The sequence below is a fragment of the Phoenix dactylifera genome, chromosome 6, assembly GCF_051530095.1.
Source record: "Phoenix dactylifera cultivar Ajwa chromosome 6, Ajwa_hap1_PhDact_Kaust_v1.1, whole genome shotgun sequence".
NCBI lineage: Eukaryota > Viridiplantae > Streptophyta > Magnoliopsida > Arecales > Arecaceae > Phoenix > Phoenix dactylifera.
Window position 1 is genome coordinate 37,966,624 of NC_143195.1, and position 26,696 is coordinate 37,993,319.

The following is a 26,696-nucleotide window of genomic DNA, read 5'->3' on the forward strand; positions in this document are numbered from 1 at the left end:
GTTCTCTGCAAACCCAAATCTGAAAGACTTCTTAACATAATACATGGGTCAATGAAAGTAAAGCAAGAAAAATTTTGAGAAGGATATTTGCTCCGCCGATAATTCGAGACTATCACAAAATTGAGAGCATGAGATTACAGCCTCTGATTCATATAGCAAAATGTCATTTGTCCTAACTAAAGAAGTCAAACAATGTTCTTGTTGTGTTCCCCATCTTCTCATTCCGTCAAACCTCTAAATAGACAATCCTAAACAGTCTTTTATGTTATTTGAGCAGTATATCTAAATACCAAGTAATGTCTATTTTGGGTAACCACTGGCCAACAAGATTTGCCTAACAACTCTGCAAAGCAAGAACAAAATTCTCATCCATTTCTCATCCGCTCATTTATTTCTATTGGCTTCTATGCAAACCTTCTTGTGCATTTCTCCAAAAGATGTTCCCGTTCTCATCTTCCATTTCGGTCATATTTGATTGAAACAACAATAGAAGGACAATTTCATAACAAGGCTTGCTTCCTCCTCTCATGTTTTTCAGAAAAATTAACACTCCAACTTCATAAAAGCCATAGAAATTATAAATAACTAAAATTTGATTAATAAACACAGTGATTATTATTTCATCATAACAACTCTTATTCAGTATTTACATTACTTAGAAACTGTGTTATTTTTTTGCTCTTGAATCTGCTAGAATGAAATGAGTAGCCGTTGTACTAAAAAAAAAAAAAAAGAAAAAAAGACTGTATTTTTGTTTTGTTTATTTGATGATACCGATCTGGTGAAATATTGCTGCTGCCGTTCGTGCGATCATTATAAAACTGTCGGTCGGTTAATGAGGGAGCGCCGTTGAAACGCTGCCATTACGGCGTTATTATTAAACCCTTGGCCGAGACTTTCTTCCCTCTGCTATATTTCAGGTGCTGCTGCTCTCAGTACCTATATAAACCCCCGTAGTGCCTAGTTCTCCCTCCCTTGTAATCTTTTCCTCTCCTTGTCCCCTCTCACCCGTCTCCTCGCTCTCCGCGAAAACCCTAGTTCTTGATACCCTCCCCGGTTCTTGAAACCCTTGGGAGTTGGAAGGAGAAGACATGGAGGGATTTCCGGGAGGGGCGACGGATTTGTCCCAGCTCCAGTCCACCATGGAGGCGGTCGAGCACGCTTGCTCTTCGATCCAGGTTTTCTCTCTTTTCTATCATTGTCTGACGTTGATGCGTTCTCTTTTCTATGTGGGTTCTCTAACTTTAGGGTTTTATGATTGATGTTTTCTTGGTTTGCGTATTCTTTAAAAAGTCGAAGAGACCAGAAAGTTATATGGGTTTCGATGTAGTTTTGGCATCATCTATGTCTCTGTTGATCTGAATGAGTTGTTATTTGTTTATATCATTTCCAAAGATTATTGTACTCTTCTTGTTTCTTGATTTATTTCTCGATCAGATATCCCAACCCAAGCAAATTTATGTAAATCTTGAATCGATCAAAGGAAACAGGATCCTTGCAACAGTCTGGGTCATTGGCTGGCGGTTTAGTCTCAGCATGAAGATCTTCCAGGAAGTGGCTATTACTCGAGTAGTTCCCTTAGGCACCCTAGATGCATCATTTCTGCGTCAACTTGCCAAAATTCCCTACTCAAATACTAGAAATCAAGATGCGGGGCTGGATTTGCTGTCAAGCACTGAGACCGACAAAATACATCGGAAATGGTGGGGTTGGAGAGGCTCATAATTGTAACTCCTTGGGGATTGTAACACACCACCACTCTCTACAACCATTTGTTTGATCACATTTCCAACCCTCACTCTGGTCTTACTACCTTTTTTTCTGAGGAATCTTACGTAGCTTGCACCATGTAGCTCTTTTCTTGAGGAAGCTAAAAACTCTTTTTATTAGATTTATATATGACAGTGGCTTATTTGATTTCTATTTCTTTTTATTTTTTCTTTTTCCTGTGTTTCTTTGGATGCATATTGATTGTTTGTTACATTTAAGGCATTGTATTGGCTTCCAGGTGGCACATTTTCAGATCTTATTCATTTTTCAAATATTTGACTTTTATTTGATCATGCAGATGCATGTGAATCCAGGTGAAGCAGAGAAAATAATCCTCTCACTGCGTCTATCTCCTCTGCCATATCAGTCATGCCGATTTATTCTTGGTACGTTGCTTCTAGGACTATACTCACAGGCCATTGGAAGGGTTATTGATTGACGTAGAATACAATCATGAACTGATGTGATTGATTTCACGAGACTTGCGGTCACTTGTTTTTGTTATTATTTATAAACTGAACGTCACCTTTCAGGTGGAAGCAATGTCTTTGTGTTGGTATATCTTCAAAGGAAATAGGCCAAGAAAGGGAAAAGTAAATGGCATATGTGTGTCATGATCCCTTTAAACAATTTTAAGTGAGGCTCGAAAAATGACTGTAAAGTATCAAAAAGCATTGGCAAGCATCTGAGATAAGGGCTCATGTCCATGTTTCAGGATGTATGATATTGTCGTAATTTGTATCCTGAAAGTTTATTATTGTAGTTGCCTTATGTTATCCTCTTACTTTCTAACTCATGATAGACATCTGATATGTTGTGTGATGTAGTAACTTTTACATGCATGCCCTATATAATGTGCTTGCATAGATTTTTTTTTCTAAAAGTTATTAAGAACTTTTATTGGCTTATGATATTTGGTAGTTCTTGCTTATTAATGAAAGCCTTTGCCTAGAGCTTGATGTTAAATTATGATGTCTAACTTAAAAAGGTTGTAGAATATGTGTGAACACGTTATGATGTTTCTGAGTAATTGCTATGAAGTATATACAGAAATAACGTATTAATGCTCGAGAACAGATAACATGGGTGAGAAATTTATGTAGGTATCTATTTTAGAAGTTTTCGAATATTTTTAAAAAATGTACTTATTTATTTTGACGTTGGTGTTCTATTGTTGATTCAATCATTGTTGTCTACAGCAGGTTTCAGATCTATGATACAACCCTCATATATGTCTTTTTTATTTTACTTTCCTGATGAGAATAGACCCCAATATCTTCTGATGGTTCAGTGAACTGGATAAGACCCCCATGTTGAAATGGGGTGAGTATATCAATGTGGTACGGTATGGTTGAAATTTGAAACCTTGGTCCAGAGCAAGGCTTGAACTGCTTCATAATGTTGGAAATCATGCATTTTACATTTCCATATGATGGAGTTTTTAGGTTTCCGAAATAGTATACTGTAAGAAGAAGTGCTACTGCAGACTTGGACTTGGGAGTATAAAGCACATAAGATTTGCTGTTGCCAGCAATTCTATGCTATCATTTGCAAAAAATGAACCATATCCTCCGTTTTCTTCCTTCTCCTTTTTTCCTCATTTATTACATCTATCACGTCCCTCTTAGAGACTGCATGTGCTAGGATTATCCATTTGCTGTGGGATCAAATGAGACCTTCGGATACTTCTTGCAAAATATTATGCTGGTTGTGGACTGTGCTAGAAGTATTCTGATAAATTATTCTAAATCATGGTTCGCCGTACCGGCCGGAACCAAGCGGTATGGGGTATACTGTACCGTACCAGTACCCAGTATGGGTGGCGTGCCGACACTCGGTTCGCCGAAAAAATTTTATATTGCATCGTACCGACACAGTGCTAGTGTGGCACCCGTATGGGGTCCGGTACCGAGACGGCAAACCTTATTCTAAATCATGCTTCAAGTGTTCACATCATATCTTTTTTGTTTAGCATGAGCATTTATACCTCTTTCCTTGCGCTACTTGCAAACGCAAAGTTTTCTCTTTCATGTTGGCTTGTAGTATTGACATTGCTCTCATATTTCAGAAACTTCTCAAATACCAAATGCAAGGTTTCAGGCTGCTGGTGCAATTGGTGATGCTGCAATAAGGGAATGGGGAATCCTTACAGATGAGAATAAAAGAAGCTTGATATCGTATGCTTATCAACTCTTACAGGTGTGGCTGAATGCTTTGTTGGTATTTGAATGATATCTTACCTGTTTGTATTGTAGATTCTGTTTATGCTATGTTATGGAACATTCTGGGGCTGCTGATGCTTATGTACAAGCAAAAGTTTCTGCTGTTGCAGCGCTGTTGATAAAAAGAGGCTGGTAAGCTGCATAAGTCACCATATTTCAATTTTAGTGCTTACTCCTCTGCATGGTTATTATGTTATATATTTGTGCGTACTGGTCTTTGATCTCTATAGAAGTGATTGATTTGGATAAGGCAAATAGAACTTCAAATCTGGATATCTCTGTATACTCTCTTTATAAACAACAAATACAACATAAGGGGAGGCAATTGAAAAGGTAAATTAGAAGGTAAAAGTGGAGGAAAGAATTGAGAGGATAGACAAGAAGTCAAGAATCAAGGAAAAAACCTACATAAGGAAGCTACTTCATTCAACATAACCTATAAATTGTATAAAATTTGTCACTTCTTATGAAATCCTGCTTATAAACCCCTAAAGAACCCTCAAGCAATGTTTTCATACATAAAAGGGCACTCAACTTCTTCATAATAAATTTAATACTTTAATGTTATATAATTTGACTCACAATAGGATTCTTGATGAACCTAAAACTCAGCTACATTAATATCACTCATTTCTTTTAACAATGTCAACCAAATACTTTCTAGATAGAGTGAGAATCTTATTCCGACATCCTAACATAAAAATGCCATTAAAACCAATCTAGGAAACCGTCCTAATGGTTTGAAGCAATTTTGAAACCAAGTTGAGACTTATAAAACTAACCATTGGTCCTTATAAAAATAAGACCTAAAAACTCATTTAAACGTATCCCCAAAACTAATTATGTAAATTTCAAGAAAATATAAGACAAGCCATCTATGCTTACAAGCCCTGAGACCGAAAAAAAAGGAGGAGAAAAGCTTTAAGATAATAAAACCACACATTAACAGAAATAAAATATGACAATTAAAATAACTAAATCTAAAGCCAGTTTAAACCTAAACTACATGACCTTTCCAACAAATTATCGACTCAGTTCACAGGTGTGTCCCTTTGCATGATCCATGCCCATACCATTATATATCAATTTGTGTTGCTGCACGTTGCTTTGATATGCATGATACATAGGAGGGCTAGAAGTGGCCCAGGTTGGCTTCAGGCCTGGTATGAAGTTAATTTATTCGAGCTTGGGCCTGAAATTGGAGCTTGAAAAATTTCTAACTGGGTTTGGGTCTAGCCTTGGCCCGACCAAAAGCCTGAGTCCAGCAGCAGGCTGGATCCTAGAGACCGCTCCCCCATTGTCCCCCCTTTCCTCTCTTCATCCACATTCTCTAGAGCCTGATTGGGCTTTTTGCTCAGGTTTAGGCTCGGTTCAAGTTTGGGCTAGAGCTTGGAAAAATGTTTTGTGCCTAGGTCTGGCTTGCAACGCAAAAAAAATTTTCAGACCGGAGCCGGGTCATAGGGAAGCTTGACTTGGTCCGGTTCTAGCCCTAATGATAAGCCAATATGTAGTGCTATAATTTTGCATTTGACTTATCTTGAAAGCCGCTAGAGATCTACTATGCTTCCCTCATTCCATGTTTGCTTCTTTGCTAATCAATTGACCTCCTCCCTCCATTTACTTCTGTACTTCTCCCCTTGGTCTTCTACAGCCTCCTTTATATTCTCCATTTTTTGAAGCCGCCAATTGTTGTTATGCCTATAAATGGGTCCAGTTATGCCTATGCAATTGCATTTCCCTTTCCTAATCCATTGTATTTCTCCTTTTTCTTTAATGTACGAATAGGTTGATCTAGAGCTCTCTTGGTTGAGTATGTTAGGTATTGACTTCATTAGCTGAATTTGGCTGATTTGGATTAAGCATTTTTTGACTTGACCTAGACTTGACTCGCACAGCCATGCATGGGTGTGGATTGCAAGCGTGTGTTGACATGATGCTTAAAATGGTATTTTAAGTGACATTCCTTTGATAATCATTTGCTTCAAGCAATTAATAATGCCCATTGGGTTACTTTAACCATAGTAGAAGTTTCGTTGTTATTTTCATATGAATGGATGAAATACATTGCTTGCTTAATGTGTAATATACTCCGGCATAAAATATCCTTGATTGTCGTGTAGTTTTTACTGCAACTTGATGAATCATAGCTTTTTGAGTTTAGATGTTAAATGTCATACACCTGTGTTTTGATGTTCATTTGTAGGCTAGATTTTGCTGAAACCGAGAAGATGGCTATCTTTTCCGAGGTATGGACTTACACAAATAACAGTATGATGTTTTAATCGCTAGCCTCGTGCTTTTCACTTTTCATCTCTAAATTTTCTCTTATTATCTATAGCATAGGCTTTAGAAATCATAATATATACGGGGAACTTAAATTGATATATGTTAGTTATGCATCATGCTTCTAACTAAGTTCTCCATGTGTGCTATTGAATATCTTTTTTTTCTTTTTAAAGAAAAATCCATTCTCTTGTTGCTCACACCTCCAATCAGTATGATTGGAAATAGATTTTTCTTCGTTGTTGCATGGAAGCATGGGCTTTCAATTTTTCTATTGTTGTATAAAACTGACTGCATAGCCATAATATTGCCCCCAGTATCTCTTAAGAAATTTACTTTTTTGCTGTAAGAATTAGAGATCTTTGGTATTGCTTTCTGATTCCAAAAGATTTTTATCATAATCATAGCTGTCGAATAAACCAAGTAAACCCCTAATGTGGGACTTAGCCTGTTGGCCAAGCGGTTGCCTATTATGGAGATCACCCAGGTAAGCAACTTATTTATAAAGTCACTTTATTCTTTCTTCAATCCATGGAATGTTGTACTGGCCCGTACCGGCCGGTATGGGCCGGTACGTACCGGTCTGGTCCTAGATCGGTACCGGAACCACAAGAAAATCGGTATTTTCCGGTTTTTTAGCCGAACCGGCTGGTATGGAGCCCGGACCGGTCGGAACCGGCCGATACCGCTTGGTACCGGCCTCGTATGGGTGCGAACCGGCCGGTTCGCACCGGTACGATTTTTTTTTTTTTAGAACCACAGCGCCTCGCGCTGTGGTTTTTGAAACCACCGCATACCAGCCGGTACGGTACCGGTACCGGCCGGTATGTACCGGACCGGTACCGTACTGGTCCGGCCGGCCACCGGTACGCCGACCGGTACCGGTACGGCGGACCTTGCTTCAATCAATTATTTCATCACTGTATATTGCAAATTCCATGGCCATAGTCCACTTTCATCAAGTACTCTCTCTCTATTTTTCATACTTTTGTCTATATTATACACCCCCTTCCGTTGGTTCAATTTTTGACCTCTTTTAGTGAGGGAAACACATGAAGTACATGGCCAAAAGAAGTATCGTCATCGTAAAGAAATTTGAAATTTTTTTTCAAGCCTCTATATGCATCAGAGCTACATTTTGATCATAATGAAAGAGACATCATTGACTAGATACGCATCCAATTCATCCTTTTATGTGCATTAGATTTGCCAAACACTAGTGCTATTACAATATGAACTCATTTGCTCAGATGTTTCTTCACTCCATCCATCTGTGGACACTCCAAATTTATATTCCACAGTAATCTTTGAGCAGTGTAAAGAAGAATGAGATTTCTGTTAGATCCTTGATACATATCTCCTTCAGTCGCGCATTTACTTGTATCTCTTCTAGCCTTACAATAGCCTTGACACTTGTCACTGCTATAGCTCATGTCCTGAGCAATTTCAGTGTATCGTTCGCACTTTTCCCCTAAATGCCCACCAAATTACATCTCTTATTATTCATGTACTATTGGCTTCTCAATAGGACTCTTGCTCTTGTAACTCTTCCAAAAACTTGTGGAAGGGAATTCAAAAAGGACTTCTGGTACAGTAACTCCTCTCAAAACTTGTGGAAGGGAATATGAAAAGATGCTAGTTCTCACTCTTGATTGGGTTCTTCCCTCCTCCCTTCCTTTTCTAGATAGATCAGAGTACTCCTGAACTCTGTGTGTGCGTGTGCGGGCGTGTCTGTGTGCATATTTGTGTGGTTTCTCTTGTATGTAGGGACTTAGTCACCTCTAGGATATGTTTAGGAATCTTCCTGTATCAATTGGAGATAGGATAGAATTTTTTTTAAATTTTTTGGATCTTTGGAATGATTTAGTGCTCTAGAAAATTGTCAGAAGAAAGGGTTAGGATCTGGGATCAAGAGTAGCAGTTAAGGATAATTGCAAATCCCAGGAATTACCCTTTACCAATATTATATTGCCAAAAATATAACAATTCTGATTCCTCACATTCATCAGGGAGTTCTTTAATTGTGTTAGCTGATTTTTAGGGCCCTTTTCATGGGATGCTTACTTCATATTTGAAAATAGTTGGCCTGATTTCAAATATATTTGATCAGACGCAACACAATATTTACAGCACCGGAGGACTGAGGCATGTTATTCTCTGAGTTAAAGCTGTCTGAATTTGAAAAAGAGAGGATGGTAAACTTAGTTTGGTCAGAAAAAATTACGTTTAACTACATGTTGTGCCTATACTGGTATGCCCAGTTTTCTCTTCTTGTGGCCAACCTAGGCAATGTAACTTCTCATACACAAGAACTATTGATTTTGTAGCAGCAGTTTCAAAACAAAAAAAAGAAAATCTATTCAGGATTATCTAACAATTGCATTTTCAGGTGAAGCAAGCTATTCTGGGCATCCATGGCATGCATGCACAATATACAGGGATCAACTTCTTGGAATCCTTGGTATCCATCATCATACATCTGTGCTTCTTATTCCAAATTTATGTTTTGCTATCTTGCTCTTGCAGCTTTCTGAGTTCTGGAATGTATTTTGCAGGTATCAGAATTTTCACCATCAACCTCAACTGCCATGGGGCTTCCCAGAGAATTCCATGAGCAGTGCCTATTATCATTAGAGTTGAATTATTTAAAGGTTTTGGTTTTACTTTTTTAGAAACCTGTTTGCATAGATTTTATGGTTCATTATACACATTCATGTGTGATGTTCAAAAGCATTTGGACTTGGGTAATTTAAGTCTGGGTGGGTCTCCTTCCCTTTGTCTTGAGGAAAATCATAATTTTTTAGAAAGCACTTAGTTCTTGATTCTGATTCTTTGATGTACATATGTATACATAGCACATTGTACATATCATACATGCACACATACATACATATATAGGTTCATACATAACATAACATAAACATATCAGATACATAACATGCATACATACATATGTACTTAATGTAAGTACATGCATATGAACATACACATATATCCCATATGTACATATACACACGTGTAGTTTTGATAGAGTTGAACCTATGGTCTAAGTTTCTAATAACAGGTATATTCCTACTGGCAGGAGTTCTATTGCTTGGCCCAGGCTTCTGCATTAAGTGTCACTGATAAAATTATAGGATGTGGTGCAACTGTATCCGAAGATAAAGTTTGTTCTGCAGCATTGCGACTAATGTTTCAGATTTTGAACTGGAATTTCAGACAGAGTACCAATACTCTTGGTCATTCCATTAACAAAATAAGTGCATCGTCATATGGAATTAGACATGATGCGGTACTTCTGAAGAAGTATGAGCGTTCCTTGGTACAGGTAGACCTTTTCTAGCTTAATCAAATCTAAATATGCTATTCATATTATCTTTTAACTTGCTGATTTCCTCATATGCTGCTTGTAGCCAGGGCCCATATGGAATGATGTTCTGTTATCAAGTGGACATACTGTTTGGCTCTTGAATTTGTATGCGACACTTAGGCAGAAGTATTCATCTGATGTGATATGGATCGATTCTCCTCTTGCAGTTTCTGCCCGGCAGCTTATAGTTCAACTATGCTCCTTGACAGGGACTATATTTCCTGCTGGTAATGTGTTCAATGTTTTTCTGTTAAGTTTGCAAAATAAATCAGTAACTGTTTATGCTTGCATGACAATGTCAGTATCATAAATCAAGGTAGTAAAGGATGGCCCGAATAGCTGTAAAATGTTCAGTTGATGTAAAATGTTCGATTGGTTATGACTTATTGATCCTTATTTTATTTTATGTAGAATGTCTGATTAGTTATGACTTATTGATCCTTATTTTATTTTATGTAGAATGTCTGATTAGTTATGACTTATTGATCCTTATTTTATTTTATGTAGAATGTCTGATTAGTTATGACTTATTGATCCTTATTTTATTTTATGTAGAATGTTTGATTAGTTATGACTTATTGATTTTTATTTTAACTTTGAATCTGGAATGATGCAAATTGTTTGTTAAGTTTCTTAGTAATACTGCTAGTTTATAGCACAAATATCTTTTGGGTTATGTATTGTATATGAAAACCTTACTAAATGGTAGTTGACTTAACTAACAGCAATAAAAATGTTTGTAAGCTTTTTGGTTATCACAAAATTGATTGTTTTTTTGGGCTGGGTTGTTTTCTAGAAAAGGAAACCATTTTTAATTTCTTTTTAGCATTTCAATCATAAGTGTATGTGCTTTGTGATTGTACATGGCTCATCTTCCAAATCAACATGGAATCCAAATATTTTAGTTGCAGATGGGTGATCAACATGGATGAAGTGATAGTACAAGGTGGAAGAAGCAGGTTTTCAGACACGACGTATTTTGACAGAGACGTTATAATTTTTTAATGCTTGAGTTATTATGGTGATATTCCAATGTAAGAGGAATAAGACATTCAGGTCCACTATTTATGATTACTTCTTTTTTTTTTAACTTAGAAGCCCAACCTAATCTTGATTCATCTGGGAATTTTTTCAGTTGCACTTTGGATGTACTTTAGGTGGGTCCTTGTTCTGCCCAAATTAATTTTATGATATGTTCCTGAATATATAATTGCTACAATCAGTATGACAGTTTGAGTTAAGATGTATAGATTATATTTTCCTCGCATCATCTTTCTATTTTTACAATTTCTGCATGATAGAAAAGTTGAGTCTTTCACAGTAATCAAGGTTTTGGTCCGAATAGCCACTGAATTTTCTCTCTCCAATGCAATTATTGGAGAAATTGATTCCTGCACCTTGGTTTGACTGCAATTTTACGATTAGTTCTGATTGACTAAAAAAATTATTCCTGGCCTTGATTTTAGTGTGGATGGCCATTTTGTGACTTTCAATCCTTTCCTGTGTACGCATGTACAAAACAAGGCAGAAGCATGCACAGACAGGCATAATCGTATATAAAAATATGGCAGCAACTATGCATAAGTAGGCAGTCAAATCAAGGGACATGAATCAAATTGCCTCTCCTTTTTCTAAAGCTAGTGTAGTGTAGTTCCAGCTACACCATCATACAAAGTTCTGTGGAACTTTCAATTTATAGAAGTGGTGGAGTTTGTGCAAAGGGAACTGTCATGTTTCTGCACATGAAGGCTGAATTATCTCTTTGAAGTCAAAGAAAATGAATTTAAGGCATTGAATGCACAGGAGAGAAATCTTTTCTTATTTTGTTATACTCAAAGTGATCTCTTAAGGAGTTGATGCAATGGGAATACTTACCATATAGATTTGTATATTAGGCTGATTTTAGGCTTCATTGTTTTGTAATCATCAGGCAACAGCGAAGTTACTGATTTTAGGTTTGCCCAGTTTAAGTGTGTCATCCACCATCTGTTTTGGGAGAGGTCTTTCCATGTTGTGTGTCCACTAAACTGGGAAAAGACTATTACATAGTCTAGCCAATCAGAAGTTCAGAACTGTATCGACAATTAATGTACATTAAATTGGTCGGTTCTCTAAAAATTTTAAGGTTTTTGTTCGGGACATAGTGGTGTTATAATTGGAAATTAACAGGATTAAACTGTTCTCATGCTTGTGATTGCATAATTGAATGTCTTTATCACTGTTATCCAACTTAGTCTTTACTCTTACCAAGGTTTGTCAATGCTACACTTTAGATTATCATGTTCTCCTAACTATCATCTGGATGAGAAAATCACTTCATGATTAACTGTGCTAAAATGCTCTGGTGATTATTGGTACTTGTGCTGCTATTTTGGTCATCGTTGCACCAAACTTTCGGTTAGATGTGAGATGCAATCTGGTGATATCATATATTTCTTTAAGTGCATATCTGTAATTTTTCCCCTCTGTGTTCTGTTTTTTCAACATTTTTTTCAGTTCTTTCAAAAAGTTGTCGTAGTTGCTGAATCTTGTAAACCATCAAAAGTATGATATCATTGTTTATTGGATTTTCCTAAAAGTTTTATTCATATCTTCTTGTATCATAGTAGTGAAACTTTTAAAATCCAAGTTAATATAATTTGTTAGCTTTTGGATTACACTGCAGATTTCTGACATGCGCAAAGTATGCAACCCTTACTTAATAGTTGTAGTAATTTACAAAAGATTAATTTATGCTTTTGTTGCACCATCATTTTTTCACTAATAGTTTTAACAGAAGCTAAAATATTTAATATTCTAGATAATGGAGAGATGCAAATTAAGCACCTAATACAGATACTATCAGCTGTTCTTCAATGGATCGAGCCCCCAAATGTTATCTCAGTGGCAATCCAGAGTGGAAGAAATGAAAGGTCCTTGGTTTAACATCACTTTTACTTGAACATGCATAGAGTACTGTTTTCTAAATATGTTACCATTTTTTATCCAGTGAGATGATTGATGGTTGCCATGCATTGCTTTCACTGGCAACTCTGACTAGCACCGTTTTGTTTGACAACCTCTTAAGGTCTATAAGGTCAGTGGTTTATGTTTGACATTACAATTCTTGTATTTATTTTCTTAATGTTCAAGGTTTTATCTCTACGTAATCATATCAAAGATTTCGATTCAGTTCACTGAGCAGAATATTTTTCATTGTAAGTTTTTGGTTTGGAATCCCAGTCACCCCAAATGGACCTTTTTTCTTTTTTGCAATTGCATGTTAAGTCAGGTTGTCATTATCCTGATAATTGTTCACATGTTTCAGGCCCTTTGGCACAATTCATCTCCTGTCAACCTTGACATGTGAAGTTGTTAAAGCCCATACAGTTATCCGTGATGAAGAAGAAACATGGGCTTCAGAGGCTCTGGATATTTTATTAGAAATATGGAGTGTTATTCTTGGGGTACCTCTATAATCTCATCCACCACTCTGTACTTTTATATGAATATGTACAAAATGCATATGCACAAAGTCTGCCGAACCGCGCTGAACTGCTCGGTTCAGGCAGTACCGAGCCAACCTGGTGCGAAACCGGGTCGGTTCGGTATTTCAATGCGGTTCCGGCCCCTACCGGCCAGAACCCCTATTGGACCGGCCAGAACCGGTCCTTTATCGTCCTTTACCGGCTGGAATCGGCCGGTTCGATGCCGACTCGGTGTGAACCGGCCGGTTCACTCCGAACCAGGTTGATTGTGTTATTATTGCCCAAGTGCCACTGTGGCAGCGGCTTGATGCCTTTTAAAGGCATCAGGTGGCATTGGGAAGGGCCGAGAAGGCTTTGCCAACGACATTTGAAAGCGGCTCCACCTCTTTCTCTTTCCAAAAAAGCCACAAACAACACCAATTCAGACTATGGTCTGCCGTACCGGTCCGGCCTAGGGCCGGTACCGGATCAGCGTGGAATCTGGTACCGGTGGTTTATTATTGAAAAATCGGTACGGGACCGGTTCGGACCGGTACGTGACCGGGACGGGACCGGTTCGGGCCGCCACCGGTACGCCGACTGGTACCGGTACAGCGGACCTTGATTCGAACTATTAGAAGAAAGATCTAAGGCTAAATAAGTTGTGCATCCTCTTCCTTATCTCCTTCTCTCTCTTTTTTTTTTTTTGGAGGGGGGCCTTGAAAAAATAGCGCAAAAATTGCAAAAAAAAGGTTTCCAGACTAGGCATTATAGTAAATATCAAAAAACATAAAAAAATATCAAGAAAACACCAAAAAAAACATCAAATCTGTAAAATGATTACTAATTAAATATTCTTGAAAAGTTTAAAAAAAAATTGGGCATGCCGGTATGGAACCAGCACACTCTATTGTATCGGTTCCGAACCATACCGGCTGCTGACTGGTACGGATCCCGGTATTGGTTCAGTGGTCCCTGCATTTGCATGGTTCCTATGTTTTAAATGGTTGCCTCAAGTTCTGCGAGTGTCTGGCTGCCATATTGCTTCTGATATATGAAATGGACTGAGTCTGAGTGCTAGTGCATCGTCTTTTATAAACAATGCTATGATTTTGCTTTTCCCCAGGTTAGGTTCTTTTTCCCTGTTAAAGTGTCCTATCGTCAATTAAGATTCTATCAGCAAGTTAATATATGCTTGATGATAATGAGTTATGCTTGTACCATCTCTTGTTTTCTGTGGCATTATTTTGTTCAATGGCTGACCATTGCATTCAAGAATTTTTTTTCTCCTGTTTGCAGCGAACAGATACTGATAAGGACTCGGTATCTACTGAAGGGATATCTGCAGCTTCCAATTTATTTAATGTTATTGTGGAGTCACATCTGAAAGGTATTACTTCTTTTAGTGGCTGCTAAACATTTTTGACTGGCCACATATATTAAAGTTCATGTCAAACATCCTGCATTAAATAGTTAATTACTTGCTCTTGCCAGTACATGTTTTGGGAGGCTATTTTGCCTATTCATGAGGTTTTGCCTTTTATGTAGCTGCTGCTGAATCTGCCTTTGATGATGACGGCGATGCGGACTACTTTCATGCCTCTATTTCAAGTATGTTATATGTCAAGATTTACCTGCATACAGAGACAACTTCTCTATTTTACTTCTTGCATTTTTTTTCCACTTGAAATTTTTGTATTTTTATTTTTCGTTTTAATTTTAGTTGTCCTGTCTTGTTGGTCTGTGTTTCTCTCTGTGTTTGTAGAACGAGATGAAAGGTTAGGCTCCTATGCTCTTATTGCACGGGTTGCAGCTGATGTCACTGTTCCTTTTCTCATAAAATTATTCTCAGAACGCTTTGCTCTGATTAATCAGGTGTTGCACCCGTACTTATAATATTCTGTCTTTGTCATTTAAATCAAATTTGAATGCGATGTTCTGTCTTGCATCCTGCAATTTTATCATATATTTATATCAATTAAAATATACCCAAGTTTAATTGTTCTTTTCCCTCGAAATTATGCCTGTGGTTAGATACTTTTAAGTGCATTAAATTAAGTTCTTAAGCAGATGCTTCTTACTTTGACTGGGGCTGCAATATATTATTTTTGGTCGCGACAATACACAATCGGCTGTTTTACCTCTGTGTATCTCCAAAATATCTGCCTCCTGTTTTAGTTTTCATTGTCTATGCCTTTAATAGTCTGCTTGGCACAATGTGAATATGGACTTATCCCTGTCTTACTTTCGACGATGCTTTTCAGTACAGTGAAATTTGTAAGAGAGTTGATAATACTACGAGGCTTCAATAGATCCCTGTGTGTTCTGGTGCATCAAGGCAAAAACTGAATGATGGTTTAAGATGCTCTACCCCATTTCAACATCTTGCTTGACTTTATTCTTCTTCTATGTCCTTGAACATCAAATCTATGCAGTATACTGCACATGGGTCTAGAAAAGGTGTTTCTTTCTCCTTGTATGCTCCTTTCTTGTCTTTTTTGAGTCTTCATTGTTGCTCGTTGCCAATTGGATGATGTACTTCTTGTTGGCGTCATCTGCCACTCCCTTCATCAGTCTCAGTATGTATTGGTGGTTTTGGATCTACCTTGAAGCGTCCGCTTGAACTATCTTCCTATGATCCTATCACTATACAAGGAAGATAATTTTGTTGGTACAGTCCAAAAAATGATGCATGGATATGATGGTCATTCTATACAGGTACTGCTTGCTACTTAAAGAAAGCCACATCTTGATATCCTCCGTTTCCTTTTCTCAATACATAGTAGCAACCTCGTAAGGGTTGAGGGGCTTGATTCATGTACCAGACGTCTGCATGTTGCTAATCATGGTTTGGAGGTAAAGTATTTGCTGATGCTAAGGGAGGGATGTGACTCTTGGAGCCATTTTGATATGAAGCCATTGTTCTCATCCCTTATTGTCTGAAGCTCAAGTCAATCTTCTTCTGCTTGGACCTCTCTTTGGGAAATGCAAAGAGACTTATGTCTTTGATATTTTTTACCATTCCCTGATTTCCTGAGTGCAGACCTCGAGATGATTGTGCCCTAATTGTTGCACGTTGGCTCTTCGAACCTGAACCATCAGTCGCACCTAATCTATGCTCTTGAACCGTGACAGCCAAAATGTGCCTTGTGCCTTTAGATCTTCTCCTCCATCTCCTATGGATACTGAGGATGCTTACCTAGCAGCTCATGTATGAGTGCCCTTCCAGTCATTATGGATCTCTTTCTTGCACTTTTTACTCATTTCAGATGCAATTCTTTGTTTCTAGCTTGCCAAACTCTGCACTCTTTACTTTTGCTTGCTTTTCTGCATTCTTCTCATAAAGATGTTCTCTCTTCATCCTTTTAATAGGCTAGGTGCTTCTGAACACTTGTGAACTTGCATAAAAAACAACCTACCCCTGGCCCTACAATGTCACAGTAGCAACATGTTTAATGGAACCTGTTCGCATCCACCATCTCCCCATGCTGCCCTCATTCATGGCCATGACCACATGAAATAGAAAAAAAGTCAATGACAATATTTTATAAATGCACATTCTGTTGGAGAATATTGCAGACCATATTTTACTACCAAATTATATATATATTTTAAATTCTTTAAGAATTTCTCTATGACTTTTGATCTGTAACTTGATTATGCATAACATATTATATCATAAACAACTGAAAATTTTAGCTAATTGTCATTTTTGTGCTTTCGTAATCATATTTGACATAAGGATGAGTTGTTAGCTGCATTCTTGGTTTTGGAAGTGACAAAAGATAAAATGTATCTACATAGTTGAGGGTATTCCTAGAATGTGGAACCACTTTTTTTTTCTAAGCATGATCTCATGAAATTTTAATCTGTTCTGAAGTACATCACCTGGAGTATATCAGCGTAGATTCTGCCTTATGCACAGCGAGGTACTTGTTATTTGTTTGAGCTGTGCAGCTAGAATCAAGCCATACTACAGAAGTACATTCCTTTCATACCAATATTACTTGAAATTCTGGTTTTTGCGTTCATCTTATGAACACTGGCACCATGTGCACTCAAAACCAGAATATTTTAAGCCTTTCTTTTGCTATTATGGATGCGAAGTTGTTTCATTGTATGATTTTAACATTTGCTGATTTTCTTTTGAACAGAGAAACAACACAAGTGATCCCACTCAAACCTTGGAAGAACTTTACTGGCTCCTGTTGATAACTGGTCATGTCCTTACTGATTCAGGAGAGGGGGAGACAATGCTTGTAATTGCTTCTCTGCAATTGAAATTTCCGATATTATTTTTTGGTCATACCATTTTCTTATTTGATAACATAATTGGCATTAGTATAAGGCTCCTACAGTTATCTTTTTATGAGATCTTTGCAATTTCAGTTTACTTTCTTGTTCCCCCTATTTAAACTAACCATCCTGCCATCTCACTTAGTCCATGTATTATTTTAGTCATCAAGTTTCCTACATGCTGTTGCTTGTTTGCTAGCTGTATACAAAATCTGATTTTGATGACAATTATTAGTACCCTTTTGTGAAAGTAATGTAAATCCTTAGTTTGTTTTTTAAAAAATGGTAGCTGTATGGTAATCAGGTTCCAGAAGCATTACAAGTTGGATTTTCAGATATATTGGAAGAGGCACAGCATCCTGTAGTTGTACTTTCCTGGTATAGTTCCTTCCATTTAGCTGCAGTAAATACATGCCATTTGATGCGTCAATTATTCTGCATTGTTGATTAAATAATATGGGTCATAAACTATTTGCTTGGTATAAATAGCATAGTTTAGGAGTTAATAATATGCTACGTGTCAGTAAAGTTATCAATTTATCATGATTTGTGTGCTTTTAGATGAAAAATTGTTTGTTCTGTTTTACACTAGCAACATCACTTTTTGAAAATTTTTACCAGAGATAGAAGAATTTCTTTTTTTTAATGCTTATTTTGCAGGTTGTAACATGCAGTTTAGGAATATGGATAAAATATAGCATTTTACCTTCTTTTATGTTACAATTTTGATATATATCTTTCTATTATAGGGAGCTGTCTTTTGCTTCATTGCTTTCCTTCTGCTTGTGAATACATTTTTATAATGTGTTTAGAAATTCCAGTAGTTATACCATATGTAGTCAAGAGCATTGCTCACAACACATGGAAAATTATTGAAAGTTAAGGGGAAGGAAGAAAGGAGGAAGCAGGCTATATAAGGATTCTAGCCTTGTGCCTCATTAATAACATATGAGGACTCCTTACATATATGATTAAATGACCAAGATATCCTTTTTAATTGATGTCAGTCATTTATACATTCTTGGGGGGCAATGGAACAGGATCCAAATCTTAAGGCCAGTTAACTTAAAAAGCCACTACATATCAGCCCTCAACACTCGAGCAAGCTTAACCATGATTAAAAATGATCAAGACTATAAAATGCTCAAAATCTACAAGCATTGTGTTGGCTGATTCCAGTTGGTGATTGAAAAGTTAAAAACCTTGACAGTTAGATCTAGGGTTCATGTACTAGCATCTGCAGACATGCTCTTAAGCATGATGATGTAGTTATTCTGTTTTTTCCTGGCATTTATCTTCTATCATAATATTGAAATTGCTGTGCAGGTCCATAATACATTTTGCTAGACACAGTTTGGATCCAGAAATGAGAAGAACATATTTCAGTCCTCGACTCATGGAGGTAGTTGAAGAACTATTTAATTTCTAATATCGTTCCATGTTTGAAATATTAAACAGTTGTACTACGTATCTTTGTAAAGTTTCATGCTCGGGCCTATAAATCCGAAAAAGTAGTATTTAGGGGTATCAACAATTATTTTGCATTTATCATGATTCTTTTTACAGTAATTATAGTACTTTGATGTTAGCAATACAAGCTTTGCTTTTGCTATTACACATATATGTTGAATTATGTTATTTGAAAATTGCATTGTCGTGCATGATCAGCGAAGGTATTAAAACTTGGTGCCAATACCTGTGCTGATCACTAGTTAGCATGCTACATGCCACAGCACGTGCATGTGCTGACACATGGAACTGGCTTGTCACAGCATGCCTGGCACCTTAATAGCATTGATGCGTGTGATTCACTGTTTTCTTTTAGAAACTTCTGTCTCATCGATGGCCTTTTTGGTTATGGTTATGTCTTGGTAGAGAAGAATGTCACTTCTCTTCCAATCTAATTTCAAATTTACCTAGTTAGCTTTTTTCTGGAGTCTTTATAGTTGATAGGCTATTGTTAAATGTCAACAACAGAAAAGAAATAGTGTTTCTTGCTTGCATTTGAAATTGATTTGCAACATTTGTCAAGAATATCACGCCAAGTATTATCCATGCATTATTTTTGCTTCATTATGTGTTCTTTTGTAGTCTTACACTGTTGCTATATTTTATCTTTTATTTATCCAACTCTTGGTTATCAATTACTTGTTCCTTCTTCTGTGGGACTATTGTAATTAGGTGGGTTTGATATTTGGTTGCTTCACTTGAGATCTAGACATTTTGGTTTCTTTCCAATCACCTAATTTTATTTTTATGTTAATGCCGTCGGTATATTTTTCTTTAATGCTGTAATGTTGATTGTTTGTCAATGGTTTAGGCATGGATCCTGCACAACCTTGCTAAATAATATGCTCACATTTATTTTGATTTTGACTCTAAACAGGCAATAATATGGTTCCTTGCTCGATGGGTTGATACATATTTAATGCCGCTTGATGCTACCAAAGGGCAAATTAGCACACCAGGTCATGAACATGGGCATCCACATGGATATAAATTGTCTAAGAAAGTTTTACTTAGTTTTGCTGGAGAGCATAATCAAGGAGTGCTTGTGCTTGATACCATTGTTCGTATTTCCATGATGACACTTAATTCATACCCTGGAGAGAATGAACTGCTGGTATTATTTCAACTTCAAGGACAATTGAATAATATAATTCTTTCAGATGCTCTTTTAATTCATTGTTTAAGATGAAGGGTTTGCTACTGTTGTGATTACTGTATGAACTTGTGATGTTAATGTTTGTATGAAAGCTCCCAACAAAACAATTTTAAATCATATTGTTTTTTGATCTCTCTCTCTCTCTCTCTCTCTTGTGATGGAGATTAAATCTCAGCTAAGTAGGAGGAAGATGGTCATTTCAAGTATTTTGATTTCACTTGCCAAACATGGTTTTTGGTGCTAGACACATGAAGATAGGTTCTAAGAAGACTTAGATTATCATGTAGACTTGATGTGTTATTTGGAGAAGTAATTTTTTTGGCTTGATGTTTAGTCTTTGTAGCTTGGTGGATCTTTTCCTCACATTTCCCAGTTGTGCAACATAGGGATAACTAGCTTTTTTAGGTACACATGCGGTCCATAAACAAAGATTTTTGTAAATAGCATAGAATATCATCTATACATTACGTTTGTTGATGGTACATATTCAAATATTGATGCCCTGTCCATTATTATTATGTACAAATATGGCACAACACCATGTTCCCAATATATGAAAAGTTCGGTTTTTAGTAAATTGTTATTTATTGATAATTTTTAGACATGTTCTATACTCAAAGAAGAGTATTTTGGCCTCTTATGTGTTAACATTTATATAGTGTTAATTGATCTTAATGAAAAATTAGTTTTTTTGTTCTTTTAGAAAATATATGTTTGACATATATGAACAAAATTACCTTTTACAAAACTTAAAAGATTTATAGAGTATCCTATCAAGACCAACCATGTTTCATTTGAAGTTTTAATGCATATCTGTGCAGTTTTTTCATGTTACCAGATCAAAGTATACCTATATTTCAGAAGATGCAATCACCAATCTAATTTGCATCAAAGGCACTCCAAATTCCTATTTTATACAAGCCGTTCTTTACAACATCTGCTTCCAATCTAGGCAGCTTAATACCAGGTTGCCTGGATTTGAGATTTCTTTTTGTAAGATTTTTTAGTCATTAGTAACAATGCCTAAAATTCCTTTCTCATGTGTTTGATTAGCTTTGTCTGTTACTGGTCTGGAAAGAAGCAATTCTGTATCAGAGACAAGTAGTCAGCAGGATTCAATATTCTTCTTACAGTTCTGAATAATATCCAAGTTTTCCTTTATTGAAACAACTAAGAAGGTGACATTTTGTATTATGATTTTTATGCATGTCTTATACTAGTATGGATGTGCTACATCCAATTTTCATGAATGTGATATTCTTAATTTATCCAACATAATGATGACTCAAGTGCACTCCAGAGAGTTGATGACATTATGATGATGTGATCACTCCGGTGTATCCATGTTTAAGGTCATTTTTGTGAGCACTGATCACCTATGTTGCTACTCGATACTTAGTTTTGCATATCAGTGGTTTGCTTGCTGTAAAGAACCAAAGTACAGACAATTGTTATGGTTATTGTGTCTGGACTTGGTTACCTTTCCAAATTTAGGTAAGGATTTAATAGGTGTGCCCATATTTTGAAGAAAGGAGATGAACTTGACTTCTGTTTCATATTACTTACTGTCGTTTTTGTAAAGCACAAGTTTTACAATGACAGCCTATCATATCTAAGTTTGGCATTTATGATCATTCGCAGAACCATTCAAGAAGAGATGCAAAATGACCATTGCCCTTCCTTTTGTAGTTAAAATTATTAACCCCTTAAACATACTACTGCCATAAAAGTTATAAGCATGTGCCTCGATGAGGCTCACTATGGGATGCATTTGTCCTTCACAAGCATGTTCATGAGTGTCAAGGTGACTATGGAGAGCTTCGCCCTGATGTGTTAGGTTATGTGTGTCGCATATACCTTTTTAATGATTATCTGTATTGTATGTACTATATATTAGTTCAGATTCTTAGAGATGGACTCTGCTCCATGGACAATGTTAGATGGTCTGGTTATGTTTAGGTGATTATAATAATAGGTTCTCTAGTGATTGTATGGTTTAATATCAGTGAATATTCCCATGCACATGTTAAGTTTCTTTGTTCTGTGATGTAGAAACAGTTGAAATATTTTATGTTTTACATTTCTAAGTGAACGAGGGACCAAGACTTTTGCAGAATTTAAGAACTTCTAGTAAGATAATCTGAATTTCATACTCAATCTGGCTAGCCAGCTTTTTATGCTTTCCTTTTGGATGCATTGTTGCATGAATATTGAGTTTTGTGTGTCCTGATCATAAATTATAATAGACAATTTATGATCGTTTAAGGAATTTGGCATCATGCAGTGCTCAGGCTCTGTATAAAGTTTTTGATGCCTGTGGCATGTTTATAATAGCTAGTATTTTAGACTCTTTTAAAAAGAGTTTCATTTTGACCTAAGCATCCTATATACCCCATATTTTTTCTTTTTCCTTTCTTTTCTTGGGTTGAAGCTATCTATTGACCTGTGAAACAAATTGAAATTACAAACATTTTGTTTAAATATAGCAGCATTGATCCAATCAAAATTCTCTTTCATATCAGGACAATGATTTTGGTTATTAGGTTATGCAATGATTCTTTATTAATTTCATTGTTACTGGATATAGTATCTTAATTCATATTGTTGTTTTATGGGCAGTAGAAGACATTTATAATATTTATTTTTTTTCCTTTTGTTTTGGCAGGCAGTCACATGTCAAAAACTTTTTGTAGCACTTGTTCGAAGGAGAAACATCTGTGTTCACCTTGTTGGTTTGGTGAGTATACATTTGTAATACATTTTCCTGTCCCAAGAATTAATGTCTGTAAGATTTAGATGTTTCCTTAACTAAAAAGGTAAACTATAGAAATGGAGGTATAAGGATGTGATAGAAAGAAAAGCAAGAACCATGGTCACAAAACTGCAAGTCGCTCAGTTTGATACTGAGCACATTTTCCTGGCATATCAAACTTATACAGAAATTTTAATGTGCACTGTGTTACAAATACAAGGGGGCAACATGCCTTTTATTTGATTGCTTTATCAAATATATGTAGAAACTCTAGTGTGGTAGCACTTTATTTGTATCTACTAGCATTCTATAGGATCCACACATAACCATAAAATGTGTTGAAGATGTCTAACTAGAAGATAAGAAACTCAAGTAGTCAAATAAGCACAGCGTGGGCTTAGCAGAATAAGTCCTCTCAGAGTTTCCTTAAGTTCTCAAGTTCAAAGAAATGAGTCCTTAAAAAATCATTGAATCTTCAAGATTTCCTTTAGTTTCTGGAATTCTGACCATTAGCAAACAGTTCTAGTCCATCAAATATATCATAGAACCTTAGTTGCCTAATTTGTTTGTCTGCTTTACTCATTTCTGCTTCATTTTCAAACTGGGGCCTCAAGATAGGCTGAATAACTCTGTTTCATGGTTTGTGTACTTTGGTAGAGATGGATGTTCCAAGTTTAAATGGAGGTCTGATATCATGAGAAAATAGATGATGAAAAGAAACTAGTATATTCAGCGAAAGAAATCTTGGTGAAAGAAGTAAAAAGGATTCAAGAAAGCAAGCATAATTATTTCGCATAACAAATCACCTTTATCTAAATGCTAGTGTAAACAATATCGTAATTATTTGTTTTGTGACAATTTATGATTAACTATGGGAACATGGGTAACTACTAACTATGCCTAGATTATAAGAAAAAAGCAAACCAAACTTTAGTTTTATCGAACATGGTAGCTTAACCATAGTAATGTTTCCCTGTTACGTATGTGTTCAATGACTAAATTATTGTGCTTTTTTTCCCCAATCCTGCCCACCATTACAGTTGTCATCATGTAGTGGGATAATTGTACCTTGTCAACTAACGTTCTTGCACTCTTGTTCTTGCAGCATGTTCATGTCATTGTTGGAAGCTGAAAGTCCAATTTAGATTACTTTGGCAAATCCATGCTTAGATATGTTAAGCACATCGAGTCTCATCAACTCCCTTAAAAAATTTGCTCCCAATGTTGACAATGTATTCCAAATTAATAGACGTTAACTATACATAATAGAACTATAACTATATAAGCAGCAATCAGATTAATTGATGCCATCTTTAAGTTTCTTCTACTTCTGTCGACGGCTATGACATAACCTATTTCAAGTATTCTCGTACAATTCCAGTTAGACTTTCACAGGTTTTTTCTCCCATTTTTACGACCCATGGATGGAGAATCAAGCCCTTCTCAGTTCTCGGTATTGGTGCCTCCTCGATCACTCTTGCACACTGCCGTTCCATGTGAATGAATTCTCCATCTTCCTATCCTCTGCTTTGAACCTCCTATATTTAACATTGTCTGTCCTAATTTAAGAAATATTTAACGTGAAGGTATATTGCAAATCCAATTGAAAGAACAGGATTTAGGAGAGACAACTTGAGGAAATTACAAAACATAAATAGTTATCTATAGGATTACTGAACAGTGTTATGGCAGGTTCCGAGCTGATACAGTAACTATGGTTAATACTGTCGAAGAAGTTTTAAGGGCTTAAGTTTATTTTTTTACAAAAATATTACTATAAATATGAAAACCATGATAGCACTAGAAGGAGCCATCTCTTCACCTATATGAAGATAACTCCAATTGCATTTCAAATTCTTTGGAGAGCATCTTTTCTCCTTTGTGGACAACCTTTTATGGTTTGCATTGCCTCTTTTACTTGCTATGTGGCAGCTTTGTTATGGTGTGTTTCTGTATTTTCTGCAGGATTCGTGGCTTGATCTTGCAAGAGCCTTTGCAAATGAAAGGACTTTGTTTGCAATAACAGCTCGTCTGCAAGTAGGAGATTTGACATCAATTTTGTTTTCAATTGTTCTTGTAAATTTTCATGTAATTGTGACAAGCTTTTCTGGCTATCCAACTTACCATCCCGCAGCGTTCTCTTGCACAAACACTTGTTTGTGCAGCGTCTGGCCTGAAAGATTCAGAGGCATCCAATCAGTAAGTCAATTTAAGCGGTTAATTATTGTTATTTAACTTTATATAATGTTGTTGGATAACTTACATGTCCTAACCATATTGTTTTTGAATGCATACAGGTATGTGAGGGATCTTATGGGACCAATGACAGCATATCTTGTAAATATCTCTAATAGGAATGATCTGAAAGCTGTTGCACAGCAAGCGGATGTGATATATATGGTAAGTCAGTAGGTTTGCAATGCATGCTCTTTATTGTTTGGAAGAGCTGTAGAGATTCTTTGTGACTTTGAGGATTTCTATAGGTCTGTTGTTTGTTGGAAAGGTTGAGAGGTGCAGCTAAAGCCACTCAAACCCGAACTCAAAAGGCTATATTTGAGATGGGCTCTGCTGTAATGGCCCCTCTGTTAACTCTTCTGGAAATATACAAAAATCAGGTACTAATTATGGGTCTTTGCCCTTCAATTGTATTAAGTAGTTTAGATGTCAAAGGTGTACTTCAAAATCATTAAAGGATGCTAGTATATTGCTGAGCACTAAACTCCATATTTGTAATGCTGGCTTATTAGTCTGCAGTTGTGTACCTGATTCTTAAATTTATGGTTGATTTCGTTGATGGACAAATCATATTTCTCAATGCTCAAGAAACTTCCATCTTGGTGAGCTTTTGCTTGCGGCTGCTTGAGATTTACTCTTCCCAAAATATTGGTAAGGTAAAGTGTCTTCCCTTGTCTATTTATAATATTGATAAATATGATTGCATGATTCTGGAGTTTTTATCTTTACTATATAACAATTTATACACCCTTTCGTGATCTACTAGAAATTTTGGCAACAGTAAAATTTAATAGAATAACATTAGAAACATTTGATGAAGGATGAGTTTTCTCTGCTTTCTTGTTAACGTATCTGCTGATAATTGGACCATTTTTTATGATAATAAGGATGTAAGCAGTCATTTTCTACATCTTACAAAGGAAAGAACGAAAACACTAGTTGAGTTATCTTGAGTGTCGTGTTCACCATATTTACTACTTTTTCTTTTTTCTTTTTGATGTCTGGGCCTCACAGTATGTTAAGCCTAGTTTCATGCTCCAATTCATGATGTTCCATCAAATAATGTATATTTGTGTTCATATAACATAGCTAGCACTGTAAACAATAGAGAAGTTCCAAAACATGAAGAAGCACACTAGTGAAATAAAATTGTCATGGAGGCAAGATGAATATTGTAAACTTTGTAAAGGGAACCACTGCAAGAATAACCTAATCTGATTTATGTAATCCAAGCAAGTTGTATATCTGGCTGAAGGGTCTAGATGTTAGTATTCAGAAAAGGCACCAATGATGAGATTTTTAGATCACCTGGAGAAATGAAATGAGATGTAACTAGCAAGTTTGAAAGTGGTCAGACAAATCATCAGCAAATCACGGAAATGTAAAATCTCAACATTGACTTCTATATACTGGTTTTGAGGGAGAAGGCTAGTGGAAAAGTAATGTTAGCCACATTTTCTATGATTCGATTTTAGATCTAAGACCCAGAATATATTTCAAGCCTTACCTCTTTGGTTGGTCAATTTGACCAACCTTCTAGCAGTAAGTTGCAAATCAGTCTCCAGAACTAAGCCATATTAGAAATTTGACCAACCTTCTAGCAGTAAGCCGCAAATCAGTCTCCAGAACTAAACCATATTAAAAAGACTTATTGAAG

General features: G+C 36.3%; 1 protein-coding gene across 2 annotated transcripts in view; it reads left to right on the top strand.

Annotated features, from left to right (window-relative positions):
• The first annotated feature begins 845 nt into the window (after nucleotides 1-845).
• Nucleotides 846-26,696, top strand: part of LOC103703936 (exportin-4 protein) — a 30,922-nt gene continuing 5,071 nt past the window's right edge. For both annotated transcript variants that reach the window (XM_008787014.6, XM_088724127.2), the window contains exons 1-25: nucleotides 846-1,178; nucleotides 2,069-2,156; nucleotides 3,839-3,947; nucleotides 4,026-4,124; nucleotides 6,196-6,238; nucleotides 8,665-8,736; nucleotides 8,831-8,926; nucleotides 9,358-9,603; nucleotides 9,689-9,872; nucleotides 12,446-12,557; nucleotides 12,635-12,721; nucleotides 12,953-13,091; nucleotides 14,391-14,481; nucleotides 14,640-14,702; nucleotides 14,857-14,966; nucleotides 17,246-17,350; nucleotides 17,692-17,765; nucleotides 18,714-18,789; nucleotides 19,774-20,010; nucleotides 22,718-22,789; nucleotides 24,770-24,841; nucleotides 24,939-25,003; nucleotides 25,102-25,204; nucleotides 25,288-25,419; nucleotides 25,552-25,695. In XM_008787014.6, the coding sequence (XP_008785236.4) occupies nucleotides 1,092-1,178; nucleotides 2,069-2,156; nucleotides 3,839-3,947; nucleotides 4,026-4,124; nucleotides 6,196-6,238; nucleotides 8,665-8,736; nucleotides 8,831-8,926; nucleotides 9,358-9,603; nucleotides 9,689-9,872; nucleotides 12,446-12,557; nucleotides 12,635-12,721; nucleotides 12,953-13,091; nucleotides 14,391-14,481; nucleotides 14,640-14,702; nucleotides 14,857-14,966; nucleotides 17,246-17,350; nucleotides 17,692-17,765; nucleotides 18,714-18,789; nucleotides 19,774-20,010; nucleotides 22,718-22,789; nucleotides 24,770-24,841; nucleotides 24,939-25,003; nucleotides 25,102-25,204; nucleotides 25,288-25,419; nucleotides 25,552-25,695 (2,706 nt within the window). In that variant the 5' untranslated portion in view covers nucleotides 846-1,091. The remainder of the gene's footprint in view (nucleotides 1,179-2,068; nucleotides 2,157-3,838; nucleotides 3,948-4,025; nucleotides 4,125-6,195; nucleotides 6,239-8,664; nucleotides 8,737-8,830; nucleotides 8,927-9,357; nucleotides 9,604-9,688; nucleotides 9,873-12,445; nucleotides 12,558-12,634; nucleotides 12,722-12,952; nucleotides 13,092-14,390; nucleotides 14,482-14,639; nucleotides 14,703-14,856; nucleotides 14,967-17,245; nucleotides 17,351-17,691; nucleotides 17,766-18,713; nucleotides 18,790-19,773; nucleotides 20,011-22,717; nucleotides 22,790-24,769; nucleotides 24,842-24,938; nucleotides 25,004-25,101; nucleotides 25,205-25,287; nucleotides 25,420-25,551; nucleotides 25,696-26,696) is intronic.